Source organism: Cervus elaphus, chromosome 17 (assembly GCF_910594005.1).
Source record: "Cervus elaphus chromosome 17, mCerEla1.1, whole genome shotgun sequence".
NCBI lineage: Eukaryota > Metazoa > Chordata > Mammalia > Artiodactyla > Cervidae > Cervus > Cervus elaphus.
The window spans coordinates 21,317,025-21,331,665 of record NC_057831.1 but is presented as its reverse complement, the minus strand read 5'-3'; the positions used below and the strand labels follow the sequence as shown (position 1 = coordinate 21,331,665).

Genomic DNA, 14,641 nt, shown 5'->3' with positions numbered 1-14,641 from the left:
ATAGAAGGATGGGCCTGAGGCTGTGAAAGGACTTATTTCAACCTAGGGCAGCAGGTGGAGAGCAAGATACTGAAAAGGCTCCAGGTCTTCCCCACAATGCCAGGTGCCCGATCCCTCGCCGATGTAAACCCTTGTTTGCTCAGGAATGTGGATCAGGGTTTGGCACCTATGTTTTTAGCAAATAATCTGTGAGTGCTCATTGTTCAAACGCAGAAGCATGACTTTGAGTGAGCACAATAATCCTTAAAAAAAAAAAAAATCTGTCTCCAATGTTGTGATGTAAATGCAAATTCTCACGGCCCCACACAAGCTCCATGGTCACACGTGGGTGACTCTAGCTGAAAGTCACAGAGGAGCTCAATCTGCCTCCAGGCAGCAGAAACACAGCTCCGCGTCCCAGCGCACCCGTCCACACCCAGAGGCGCGCACTAAACCCAGAAGCCGCAGGTTGCACAGGCGTGCTTCCCCTCCTCCCGCCTCACCTTGTTCACTTTCCCCACCCCCCGCACCCCCAGCCCTCGCCCCACACAATGGGATTTTTGTTTGCTTCAGCAGCATGTGACGGCGGAGTCCCTGCTTTGCCTAGCTTGGTGGGGCAGGTCTCTCAGGTAACAGGTGGCAGCTTCCCCTGTTGGATCCTAGGTATAAAAAAGAATGACCTCATAGGGGTGGAGCCCTGGGACTCCGTGGAGGTAGCAGTCACAGACAGGTCACCCCGGAGAGAAGCCGGTTGGTTGGAAGGAGGCAGTTAAACTCCTCAGGCCGGGTTGTAACCTTCACCCTGGAGGCCCTTTAGCCGCCAGCGATTGCCCGCCGGCCTCTTGAGGTGCTCTCAGCCTCCGATGGAGCCCAAAGAAGCTCCCGGGAAAGAAAACATGGGCACCAGGAAAAAGAATCTGCCCTTCCTGAGGTCCAGGCTCTATATGCTGGAGAGAAGGAAGACCGACACTATGGTTGAGAGCAGCGTTCCTGGGGACCACTCTGGTACCTTGAGGAGGAGCCAGTCTGACAGGAGCGAGTACAACCAGAAATTACAAGGTAACCTACAAGAAACCAATGGGCCCGGGGTTACTGCACTCCCAGCTCTTTCCTTCCTACTCTTCCATTTACAAAGAAAATACTCAAGGCAGAGAAGAAAAGCAAATATTACCTTCCTCTTTAAGAAGGAAAGTAAGAAAATAAGAAAAATGAAGGAAATGTAATTCATAAATTATAGTACAAATTTATTATGTCCTTCCAGAGTTGAAGAGCCAAGTCTGAATTATTCTTAATACTATCATGTCTTTTTTTTTTTTTTCCTTTTTTTGTCTGCTACCTTCCGTCACCTTGCTTCTCCCTCCTCCACCCAATTTAAGAAGTGGGAAGCACTACAAAGCAAATGATTTAGAACCCTACACAAGATAGTTTATCTCAACAGATAGGTGTGAGATGTCGCACTGGGAGATCTATCTAGGTAATTGTAGTGAACTGTGATTGTGGTTATCTTAAATAGGGGCATGAAAGTACAACCACATCTGTGAAAAATAAGGAATGTTATAGTCATTGGATAGTATAAAAGGATTTCTTGAAAAATCACATAGGTGATTTTTAGAGTAAATCGAGTAACATCCAAATATGGTAAGAGATGCTTAGCACGCTTAGACTGAATGACTTTTAAGGAAATAACTTCAGTTTATTTTGTGATGGTCGTAAGATAATCTGGCACAGTTATTATAACACGTCCTGTTTCAGGTCCTGAATTGCTCTTCCTTCCCATGCACCCTCTCTTTTTCTTCTTTTCTCTTAAGGTCATTTGTTCTAGTCAACTTCCTTTTGATGTGGATATCATGCAACATTTTAATCAGACACCTGTTATGTGATCCCTGGAACTGGTCTCTCCCTCTTTGAGGCACACTGTGTTTAACGGCTCATTATCCCACCATGAGCTGTCATTCTGGACTGAAAAACTACCATGAAACTAGAAAGACCAATGGGACAAGCTTGTATTTAAAAGGTCCCTTTCATAAAAAATGTGCGTGGATTTAGTGATGCAAATTAAATTAAATAACTTAAATGCATGTAAATTAAATATTTAAGATTCCTGCTATGAGTTCATACTTTAAAAAAAAATATAGCTCAGGATTAAAATGCAAAGTTGAGTCTTATAACTAAAGAATTTTTTTAATAGGGAAGAGGTATTGTTTGAGTTTTGAAATAATTTATTCTCAAGGCTATGGATAAACTGGAAAGCATGCAAATTTTTTTTTCATAAACAAAATTTTATTTATTTATTTTTGGGGGGACTTTTTTGCACTCACATAATTTTGAAGCTAATCCAAGATATGATAATGTCAAATATATCAATATCTGTATCTGCAATATCTATAGATATTTCTGCATGTACTTGTAAGTATAAGAAGGTTAAGACAAAAACCATAACAATATGATAATCATACCCTAAACTCTCCAATAATTCCTTAGTATCATCAAAGATCCAGTCAGATGAAAAAACAAAGACATCTCATAAATGTAATCATATTTTAAAATAGTGTTTGTTTAAATTAGGATCCCAGTAAGTTCTGCACAGTGAGATGGGTTACTTTTAGCTCTCTTTTAACATATAGGTTTCCTTTCCTTCTCTCTCCTTGCAATTTATTTGTTGAAGAAATCTGGTGGTTGACCTCAAACTGCTTCACAGTCAGGACTTTGCTAGTTGCATCCATCCCCTCAGTGTTGCAGACAAGCTCCACTGTGGTCTGATCTTCTACGAGTTGGTGGTCAGATCTAGTGTTGATCATATTCAGGTTTGATTTTTCCCTGGCAAGACTCCTTCATGGGAGCACCATGCTTTTTCACCTGGAGGCTTATAATATCTAGTTCTCTTATCCTTCTCTGCTCTTAGCAACTGATACCTAGATCTGTTCAGGCATGGCTGATTCTAGCCGCGAACCAGGAAACATAGCATCTTGGAAAAGCTCCCAAGAACCAGATTGCCATTTCTCCAAGGAGACTGTTTCCTTTCAATGAAAGTCACTCAGTCGTGTCCAACTCTTTGTGACCCCATGGACTGTACAGTCCATGGCATTCTCCAGGCCAGAATACTGGAGTGGGTAGCCCTTCCCTTCTCCAGGGGATCTTCCCAACCCAGGGATCGAACCCAGGTCTCCCACAGTGCAGGCGAATTCTTTACCAACTGAGCTATCAGGGAAGCCCAAAATATCAATTTCAATGGGGAATGGTATTTGGAGAACATGATCTGGGTGCTAGGAGTGTTCCTTACACAAGGTCGTTTTTGCCAAAGGTGAACAACAAGTTAAAACCCATGCTTTAGGTACACACTCAGCCTTTGGAGCCCAAGAAATCACTGGCCACCAGCACTTACTTCTGCTTGAACAGATCTGGATGTGAGAGGAGCTGTTTGCCTGAGGGAAAAGAAAGTTACCCTCCCAGGTGGAGCAGGGCCAAACTGTGGGCAGTTGCCTCAGGGGTCTTGGTTCTCCACAAGAAAACATCAAAAGGCCCTGGGAAGGGGGTGATCCCACACTCCCATTCCAGCCTGGGAGAGGCTCCCTGCACACAGCCATAGGGAGGAGCTTGGGAAGCACAGAAATGGAGCCCAAGGAGGGAACCTGGGGATGGACTCTCTCCCCTTCTTTGCTGGAGCGGTGTGCATGCGTGCGTGCTCAGTCATGTTCGACTCTTTGTGACCCCATGAACCGTAGCCCACCTCTGTCCATGGGCTTCTTCAGGCAAGAATAGTGGAGTGGGTTGCCATTTCCTTCTCCAGGGGACCTTCCCATCCCAGGGATCAAACCCGCATCTCCTGTGTCTCCTGTATGAGCTTTCATAAGCTACCTGAGCCACACTGAGCCACTCGGAAAGCCTTACTGGGGCAGAACAGGGCTGCTTTCCTTCCCCAGTAAAGAATGCAAGTTCTAAAGTCATACACATTCTGTTTCCAATCCTGGCACTTCAATTTACTACCTATAAGACTGAGTAATTCACTGAAAATTTCTGAGCTTCAATTTCTTTGTCTATGAAAGTAAGAAAATTATACTTACCACATAGTGTTATTGGGAGAATGAAATTAGATGATTACATGAAACATCTAGAATATTTGTTGACACATGTTATGTGCTCCATAAACAGCAGTTATTTTCAGTTTTAGAAATGATGGGTACCATAATGATAGAATAACACTTGCCCTTTATTAACCCAAATTTTCTAATCTACTAGTCTATTTCAGGCTTCCTTTGTGGCTTAGCTGGTAAAGAATCCGCCTGCAATCTGGGAGACCTGGGTTTGATCCCTGGGTTGGGAAGATCCCCTGGTGAAGGGAATGGCTATCCACTCCAGTAATCTGGCCTGGAGAATTCCAAGGACTGTATAGTCCATGGGGTCACAAAGTGAGTGACTTTCACTTTCACTTCCAATCTGTTTCAACTCTCTTCTGTCTTTTGAGGAAGAGACCACAAATAAGAAATTCAGGAAAAGCCCACTGCTTTATCTCTAACATGTTTCTTCTTTGTGAGAGTCTAGTGAATCTCACTGGATTAGTATCCACTATCTTTTTGATCCAGAGTTTCCATTAGCAGAATAAAAACAGAAAATATTTTTTGCTTTCACTTCCTAAACTTAGCTAAAAGAAAGAAAAGTCTGTGGCCACAAAGTACAGTAGATATTTGTTGGTTATGCTGCAGAAGACTTCAGGCTTCTCATGTTTGCCACTGGAGTTGTGGTTTTTCTATGCTCTGTTGGATCCTGTCTTGGAAGGAAAGACTCAGGAGTTAATCCATGGTCCTAGACCTGTCAGAGTACAGAGGAGCACATTAGAGCTGGGAAAGATAGGCTGGCCTCCTGATAAGTAAGATTTTAAAGATGTAATTCAATAAAATCCATGGCTGATCTCTAAAACCTAATAGCACCTTGAGCATGATTCTTCTATAATCGCTTTGGCAACAATAGAAGGCATTTCTCATTAATGTTGGAAGCAGTCAGCTCTGTGGTTTTCCCTCTGGTCTGTACTACTCCCACTGTCCCACAGATGAGTCCTAAGTCACCTTGTGTGTGTGTGTGCTAAGTTGTGTCTGACTCTTTGTGACCCCATGGACTGTAGCCCACCTTGCTCCTCTGTCCATGGGCTTTCCCAGGCAAGAATATGGGAGTGAGTTGCCATTTCCTATTCCAGGGGATCTTCCCAACCCAGGGATCAAACCAGCGTCTTGTGTCTCCTGCATTGGCAGGCAGATTGTTTACCACTAGTGCTACCTGTGAAGCCCTAAGTCACCCTAAGAAGCTCTTTATTATTGCAATGCCAAGAGTTTTTCTTCTGCCTACCTTGGAACTGATAACTCCCTGGGAGACATTGAACAAAGACCTGAGCTGGTTAGAGCCTGCAGACAGATGGCCAGAGCCATCATGAGGTCACAGTGGTTTTCCAGTAGTGGAAAGCAGCCTCAAATTATTTACTGACCACTGGTTATCCTTCAGTGCTATGTCACTATCTGAGTGATACAATTCACTGCTCTATCCCTGTAAGCAAGTTCTTTAGGGTTCTGGAAGATGTTAGATCTGTCTTCAGCATCTCTGGGCTCACCTCTCAACTATACAGTTTATCTGTTCTATTCAGTTTCTGACCAACATCACTTTAGTAGTGTGAACCTCAAGTTGTAATATTTTAAAAACGGTGAGGGGGGGTTGAGAGCTACTAAGTTAAACAATAGACCATGATTTCTATGAGAATGTCATAAAATCTTTGTAAAAGATTATAATCACATCATTCCTACTAAGCCTTAGGTTGTACAATAATAGTTCAATGCTAAGCCTACTGTTAGTGGCTTGTTTTTTCAACAGATTCATTCAGTTAATTAGCACTTATTGAATATGTTATATGGTAAGCAAAAAACAATATGTGCCAGGAATTACAACTACAAAATCAGTAAGAAAAAGCATCTGACCTTTACTCCAAAGGAGCCTCGATCAGGGTTGGACAGAGACGTTGTTAGAAAACACTGTCACTCAGAGATGATAAGGTGGGAATGGGGTGAAAGTGCAGAATTGGGAGAGAAAGGCATTTTAACATCTTTGTTGCGCTTATCTCTGTCTGAAATAATGGTGTTTGTTTCCTTGTTTATTGCTTATTATTGACCCATTTCCTCTCCCATCTCTTGCCACTCCCACCCTGCCAGTCGGTACAAGAGGCCCTATCTGTCTCATTAACTGTTCCGTCTTTGTACTTAGAATCATGCCCAGCACATGGGAAGCCCTCAGTAACTTTCAAATAGAATGAATGACTTGAACCATCCGGTCTAGGCAGGAAATCAGTAGGAGGAAAGACACGAAGGCCTGAATTAAGAGCCCTGTGTCTTTGTATGTAAGGATATATGTCTCTGTTCATCAACAAGATTCTTCAATAAAAATAAGCAAATGTATTAGAGATAACAGTGCACAGAATTGCCTTTATGACAAATAATTCTGCCTTTTAGAGCCAATCATAACAACAAAAGTTATATCATCTTAGTTTGCAAGCTTGCTCAGCCCCTCACTGGGAGCCATGGAGAGTGATGGAAGCAAAGGAAAATTACTGGCTAGTTGTTAAAAGGTTTTTCTTTGGGGAATTATTTTGCATATGACTGTATGTGTGAACTCTTTGTTTGAAACGCACCTCCTTTAAACAGTTACACACAAGTGTCTGTGAATATGCAGCTCATTCATCTATCTAATGTGTCTACTGTATGTAGCTACAGATTTAGTTGTATGTGTGTGTGTGTACTTGAGACATATTTCTTTAATGATTGAAACTTTTTATAAAAAGTTTATTGATTAACATTCATCAACCTTTTCTACAAACCCTATATGATTGATATAGCTGACATTATCGGTTTCCTTTCAGTGTGGGTGCTATGGGATGAATGTTTATGTTTCCCCCAAATACATTTATTGAAGCCTAACCCCCAGTGTGATGCTATTTGGAGGGGGACCTTTGGGAGGTAATTAGCTCAGGAGGGTGGAGCCTTCATAAATAGGATTAGTGCCCTTATAAGATATGAGAGATTTGCTCCCTCTCTCTCTGCTCTTTGCCATGTGAGGAAGTGAAATGACAGATATCTGGCCACCAGGAAGGGGGCCCTTACCAGCACCTTGAACCTTGACCTTGGACTTCTCAACTGTGGGAAACAAATGTTTGTGGTTTAAGCCACGCTATTTATGGTATATTTGTTACAACAGCCCCAAATGACCAAGGTAGTTGGGCAATTACTTTTATCATCTGTGGCCTCAGCAAGCCTCTGGTTAATTTTTTGGCCAATGTGTATTTTTGCTTATCAAGGGTCAGGTGGAAGAGTGAGAGTAGGTGGGTTAAATGTTCTCACAGTGGCAGATAACAATACAAAAGACACATCTCCAGTTCATGTTAGTTCTGTGATGCTTTCTTTTTTGCAAAGCCTATCATATCATTTTCATTATGAAAGGATTGATTGCTTGTTTTTATGAAAGCCTGAAATGTTCTTACTATGGATGTTAATGAACAAACCACTCTTCTGCATGGACTTTATACAGAATAATATATTTTGCAGTATGAGGTAAAATAGCTCAAAGACTAGATTAGACCTGGTCAGATTATGGTCATTTAATTTGTAATGACTTTTAAGAATACAAAGTAACTGGTAAGCAAGCAAGAGGAGTCGTTAATACTGGCAGATTTGGTGATTTTTGTTCAAGGAATAATGAAGGGTGGGATAAAAGTAGTTGTCCAACTGTTTGTTCCTGTTTCTATCCTGGGGCCATGGGTCTTTTTTGTTGCTGCCTTTGTTCTTTGAGTGTAAAGTAACTCATTCCCCTTTACTTGCCTTTAGTGAAATGGGAAGTACTTGGATCAGTAATGTGACACCAACAAAAATAAGGCGTGTTTCACAGTTTGAAGGGCAAATATTTATAAAAGGCAGCTGCTTTATAGCACAGGGAGCTCAGCTTGGTGCTCTGTGATGACTTAGAGGGATGGAAGGGGGGAGTGGGAGGGAGGCTGAAGAGGAAGGGGACATATGTACATGCGGCTGGTTCATGTTGTTGTAGAGCAGACACTAACACAACATTATATTCCAATAAAAATCAGATAAAATAAATAAGCTACAGGGAAAAAAAGGCAAGGTACTTTTGAAGCTAAGGAATTTCTCTTTCATCATGTGCAAAGAAATTTTAAAAAGCATATTTCACTCTCTTTTCCAGTAAAGGCATTTTGCAGTTTTTAGAGGACACATATGAATCAAATAGAGAGAGTCCTAGAAGTCAAGAAAGTTTGAGCTATTCCATTGTGATGGGAAAATTTATTCCTTCTATGTTTAACTGATGTACCTCTAGATATTTCTCCAGGCCAGAATACTGGAGTACATTGCCGAGTGCATCGCCATTCCCTTCTCCAGGGGATCTTCCCGACTTAGGGATCAAACCTGGGTCTCCCTCGTTGCAGGCAGATTCTTTACCGCCTGAGCCACCAGGGAAGCCTTATAACTTTCTTAAAATTAGCAAATTCAGCTTCTAGTTGTATTTTTTTGTCCATCAACATGATGGGTTTATGCAAAATGAGAATCAAGAGGGAGGGAGGAGTGAATGGAAGGAAGGAAGAAGAGAGGGAGGGTGGGAGAGAATTCAGATGAGATAAGCATGAGTAGAAATAGAAATAGAAGTAGAAATAGAAATCACTTTAAAATAGTGATAGATCTGGGGAAAAGATGAGTGAGTGAAAAGCACTCAAACTATATTCATCTTTGTTTCTGTTGAAACAGAAAAAGTAGAAAATCTTTTTTTTGTAGAATTACTTTTTCTTGATACCATAATCATATTAACTTCGGTATTTTTGTGGGCATTTCCTGGTGATGATGGAATTATGGCAGGAATTGCTAAACTTGTTACCCGGGGAACCAGGCAAGACTTGGCTTCAGGCGAGGATTTAGAGCGCCCCCCATCACCCCTTTTCTACCAAACAGGTGAGGAGTCCTTGGGGCCCAAGGTTCCTGCCTGCCTGGGATCCTTATTCTCATTTCTAGACTAAGTTCAGGGTATCTAGAACCATGGGATTTTCTGTTCAACAGGCCCAAATACTGGCTCCAAGACGTGCTGGAACCTCTTCCATTCAATCTCTCCTTAGGACAGACTGTAGTTGCAAGTGTGCACACCCTTTGACTCTAGGGCCCACTGCTTATGAAGATGTGTCTGGAGCTTGATCATGCTGGGGTGTTCACACCAGGTCTAGAAGACCCCTTGTGGGTGGGGAAATGGGTAGAAGGAAGGGTAGGGATACAAGCCTCATGACTGGGGAGAAGGATTGTGCCCCCAGGGCCTCCTGCCAGATTTTGGCATGAAACTCTGAGGGACCTGAGAAATCTAAACTTGAACTTGGCCTTCTGGATTGTTATGAAAGTGTATTTATCAAGATATATGTATTTATCAAGAAGGATATAACATATTTAACAATTTGCCAGCTTGATTTACAACTTTTTAATTTGTAGATAAGAGATGTTGGCCTCTATTTGTAGACTTGCTCCAGGCCCCAAAGGAGGCTGCTTAGTACTGTTGTCTATGTTCAGGACATAGCCTTTCTTCTATACTAAGCCGTGGAAAGAGAAAAGGAAAGGAGGGAAAGACGGCATGACTGTCATCCTCCAGCAGCCATGCCGTGCATGCTAAGTCACTGCAGTTGTGTCCAACTCGTTGCGACTCCATGGACCGTAGCCCACCAGGCTCCTCTGTCCATGGAATTCTCCAGGCAAGAATACTGGAGTGGGTTGTCATGCCCTCCTCCAGAGGATCTTTCCGATCCAGGGATCAAAGCTACAAGTCTTGCATCTCCTGTATTGTCAGGCAGGTTCTTTACCACTAGTGCCAGCTGGGAAGCCCTTAGCCAGGGGCATTCACACATTGTTATTTGATCCCAACACTTTATCAGTTCTGGTTTTATAGTTGAAAAAATAGATTAAAAAAATGAGGGAGAAAAGACTTTCTCTCTAACCTCCTACATTCAAAAGTTGGATCTATGTAGTAACAAGCAGATTAACAGGAGAAAAAGTATACAAATGCATTCATTTTAAATATTATGTACTGGGGGGGGGGGGGTGACTTCATAGGAAAAAAGAAATAAATACCTCAAAAAAGGTTAGAATCAGAGAGCTTATAAACTATCTTGCTAGAGGAAGGGGAGGAGGAATGTAGATCACATATGGGAGAGTAAATAATTTAAGCAATGATGAACTTAGAAGAAATGCAGAGAGAGGTTGGTGATAAAAGTCTGTCCAGCTGTGGTTATCACTTCTAGTTTTCTGTCCTGTGAGAGGAGTTAACATCCCCTTGTTGACAATTGAGCTCCTTTTGGAGGATCTGTCTCCCGGCAGATAAGGGGGTGCATAGAAAGCCTCTCCCTGCATTTGCTGCTTTTCAAGTTCTTTCAACTCAAATGACTAAGGTAGCAAATTTGGGGGTGGCATGTCTTGAACTGCTTCAGGTGGTAGAGTTTAGATTTGATCACAGGTGCTTTAAAAAATGCAAAAGTCGAATGTATCTCATTCGTTGTCTTACTAGATATGTTGTCTGTGTGGCTTATTAGTAATAAGAAGTCAAGCACTTTGAGGATTGTGATACATCCTGTGTGATGTGCTGACAACCCTCTGCTACTATGATAAAACTAGATCTGCTAAAATTTTCACTTTGGGATTCACATTCTTTCTCTGGCACTATTGTGACATTCCTCTGCTGGAGTATTGTTGCTATTTAATAAGTGCTATCTCTTGGTTTAATTATCAGGAAACAAAATTACAAAGGTAGGTTAAGCAAATCTGCCCTATTATAGCTTAATCATCTCCTCTCCATTTCCCACTTCCTTGGGTATCTTGACACCATTTCCTTAATTTTATGCCTGTTATCATTTATTTGCATCTCATTAAAATTTAAATACATCTGAAAAATTGAAACCCCTATTTTATAGCAATGGGTGGTGGTGGCGTATGCATTTGCAGATGAAAAGAATGGAATTATATTCTGGAAACAAGCAGTTCTTTATCTGGGTAGGTGATACTTCCATAGAATTCTATGCAGTTAGTCTAAATTGTGAGTCTTAAATGCAGCAGGAAATAGAATGTTGTGATTAAAAGCCTTTGTTCCAGGTTGTTCCAAACAATTTTTTCTTTGATTAATGAGTCAGAGAAGAAATGGAGACTTAGTAATACCTGCACTGAGGCCCATGAGAGTAGATATGGTCTTGACAGTCTGACATCTAGCTCTTAAAGAAGAAAACCTAAAGGTCATGTCGTCTAGCTGCTGCTTTAAATACACTGAGCCACTGTGCCCCGCACAGAAATTGTCTTTTCTGACTGCTTCTTAATGTTAGGTCTCCAATGTCATTGCAAAAGCTGTTGCAGATTTCTGCTTCAGTCTTTGTTGTGGAATAATTGATGAAGACATTGTTTATCTCTTTGTGTGCCATCCAGGTTTATTGAAGAAAAACCTTTGGCTCCTCCTAAGAATTAGAATATGTTACCTTTCCTGATAAAAACAAGCGATTTATCATGTTTAGCCACCTGAAACTCAGACTCACTTTTGTACCTAATTCCGGGCCTTTGTATCAGCTGCATCTCCTTGCCCCTACTAAAATTTTCTTCCTCCAAATATCTGCAAAAATGGATTCTCATCACTGAGATCTTTGCTCACCATCTGGGAGAGTCATTCCTGACCATCCTACCTGTAGTGATAGAGGGGAGGACAGACTTTTCCTTTATTCTCTGAGGTTCTGTGGCTGGGGGCCACAAGAGACAGAATAAAAGGAGAAAATGCATGTACATTTTATTTGATGTTAATATTTTTACTTGGCACAGAGGGCTTCACAGAAAGAAGTGAGAATCCCAAAGCAGTTAGACCTAGGGGCTTATATATCATTTTAACAAAGAGTGATAAACTGTGGAAATGTGGCAAGACAAAGGAAAAGGGGGTTTGAGCTAGGGGTATTAAATTGTGAAGAAGTGAAAAGGAAACATATGAGGGAAACTAACGGAATGTAAAGGTTATTTTAATCATGTTTGTTTGTACAGACTCATTGTGATGTCAACTCCCTATCTCTGGTGATAAGAATTCTCTCCTCTTCCTGATACAGGAAGGGCAGAGAGCCCTGCCTGAATCTGGTGCTTCCCAGCTCCCTTCAGCTCAAAGTAATGAACATGCCAGTGAGGCATATTTGGGGGGTGGTATTTACTGATCCCCTTCAGTGTCCTTCACACCAGCTCTCTAGAATTATGCTGCTTTATTCTATTGTTGCCTTTCCCTTTCACTTGAATATAATTTTCCTTGGGGGTAGAAAGTTAGTCTCATTTTAACACTTAAGCAGTGCTTGGTATGTGGTAGATGCTCAGCTCAAAGACTACTTACTCAATGATTCAAAACTATTCACTGACTCACTACAACTATAACTGATCCTTAGCATTGGTATATCGGCTTTTACAATTCTGGCATTCAATTTCCCCACTACTTAATTGGAGTCAGTTTTTGAGTTAACTCCTCTAATTTCCTTTTTTGCAAAAAGAGAGAATATAAATAAATAAATTTAATTAAACAAGAAAATAGAAAAAATTTCTTGGCCAGAGATTAAGAAATCTCAGTTTTATTGAATTTATCCAACAAGCTGATACCTAGTTCATACCAACCAGGTACTAACCAGATCCTGAGAATATAAAGATAAACCAAATTAAACCCAGACTATACAGTGAGACAGTCTGTGAACCAGTAACTATAGCATTAAGTGCATGAAGTAAGGCTGCAGTTTGGGTTCCTGGGTTGCAGATTCTGAGATAGAAATTTGAGTGCTGGAGGTTTATTAGGGAATGTCCTTATGACAACCTGGAGAAGAAAAAGGACAGGCAGAGGACTGACAGAGAAAGAGAGAAGTTTAGCTGTGGCTTGGTCTCAGTGGAAGCCTTAGCCTACTCTAAGGCAAGTTCTGAAGATGAGATGACCCTTTGGAGTTGTCTCAGTGATCTGGAGGTCCTAGACCGTTATATCACCCTTCAAGTTATTGGATGGGGACACCTTGGGGAGAGGGATGACCTGAGAGGGTACTCTCATCTGAGATGATTCCTAAAAAGGAGCTATTGGCTGGTGGCACTCCCAGAATAGGGGTAATAAGTCCTTTTTTTCCTGAAAAGGAATTGGTCAGCTCATCACAGCACTGACCTCAAATTAGTGGTTATTATTATATTAGAGACATAAGTAAATCAGTATAGGAATTGTGATGAGAAATAGCTTAATTGGACCTTTAAAATCTCAAAATAAGACGCTGAAATCTGAATCTTAAAATCCAGTTTGGAGTTTTTTGGGGGGAGATGGGAGGGAAGAAGGCATTCCAGAAAAAGGGATTAAATATGTCTTAGTACATGGAACAAGGTAATAAAACTGGTTTTCCTGTTTGGGCTTCATAGATGGAAAAGCTGATACTAATACCAACTAGCATCTGTAGAAGGCACACAGGAACGACAAGTTATTGTCAAATATTTATAGATAATAAAATGAAGGTTAACAGAAGTGTAGGCACCTGCCAAGTGTTACACAGCTAGTAAGTGGTGATGTCAGAGTTACACTGAGGTCTACTTGGCTCCAAGGTCCATATTTTTTCAACCAATATGAACTCTATTGTTCTAACCTCAGTTTTTAGTAGCACCTCTTTTGTGGTTTGTTTTTAAGGAATAGACTGATTTTGATACAATTTTGAACAATACTCAAAAACTCAAAGAGACTCTTAAATTCTACCAGCATATTCATCTGCAATCTTAAATAATCAACAGTGACCAGTCAGTACTTTCCAGTTGCTGTATTTTATGCTTTTCAATAAAATGTTTTATGTGGACTGAAGTTGGAAAGTATGTAATTGCAATGAATAGGGGATACACTTGATAAATTCATTAGAACCTTCTAATCTAAAAATACAAACCAAATGATTTGAATTATCTAGTCTTTGAAAACTACCCCTCGTCATTAACTATAGAGCACAAAGCAGGAGGAGAATGTTTGATGAAAACTGGGTCAGAATGTTAAACTATATCACTCCTCTGCTTAATATTCCCCTCACTGCTTTTTCATGTTCTCTAGCAGTGGTATCCAAAGAAAGGTATGGGCAGTCCCAGGGATTTTGAGACAATTCATTATAAAAGGAAAAATGAGTTTAGTTTTTAGTCTTATCTTTTGAAAATATCTATTTTTGTCTATTCTTTATAATTATGCAATACATTAATAACAGTCCATGTATTGGAGGTACGGTTAATCCAAACAATTTAACTGACACATGAACAAAAAAGTTTGGGATGAAACTTTGACACGTGCTACAACAGGGATGAATCTTGAAGACATGATGCTAAGTGAAATAAGCCAGACACAAAAGTACAAGTATTATATGATTCTGGGCTTCCCTGGTGGCCCAGTGGTAAAGAATCTGCCTGCCAATCCAGGAAATGAGGGTTCCATCCCTGGGTCCAGAAGATCTCCTGGAAGAGGAAATGGCAACCCACTCCAGTATTCTTGCCTGGAGAATTCCATGGACAGAGGAGCCTGGCTGGCTACAGTCCATGGGGTCACAAAAGAGCTGAACACGACTGAGCAACTAAATAAAAACAAAATTATATGATTCCACGTAAAA

General features: G+C 41.0%; 1 protein-coding gene across 1 annotated transcript in view; it reads left to right on the top strand.

Annotated features, from left to right (window-relative positions):
* The first annotated feature begins 697 nt into the window (after nucleotides 1-697).
* The window catches only part of ARHGEF38 (Rho guanine nucleotide exchange factor 38), a 147,074-nt gene continuing 133,130 nt past the window's right edge, over nucleotides 698-14,641 (top strand). The window contains exon 1 of the mRNA XM_043870902.1: nucleotides 698-1,038. Coding sequence (XP_043726837.1) covers nucleotides 843-1,038 — 196 coding nt within the window. The 5' untranslated portion in view covers nucleotides 698-842. The remainder of the gene's footprint in view (nucleotides 1,039-14,641) is intronic.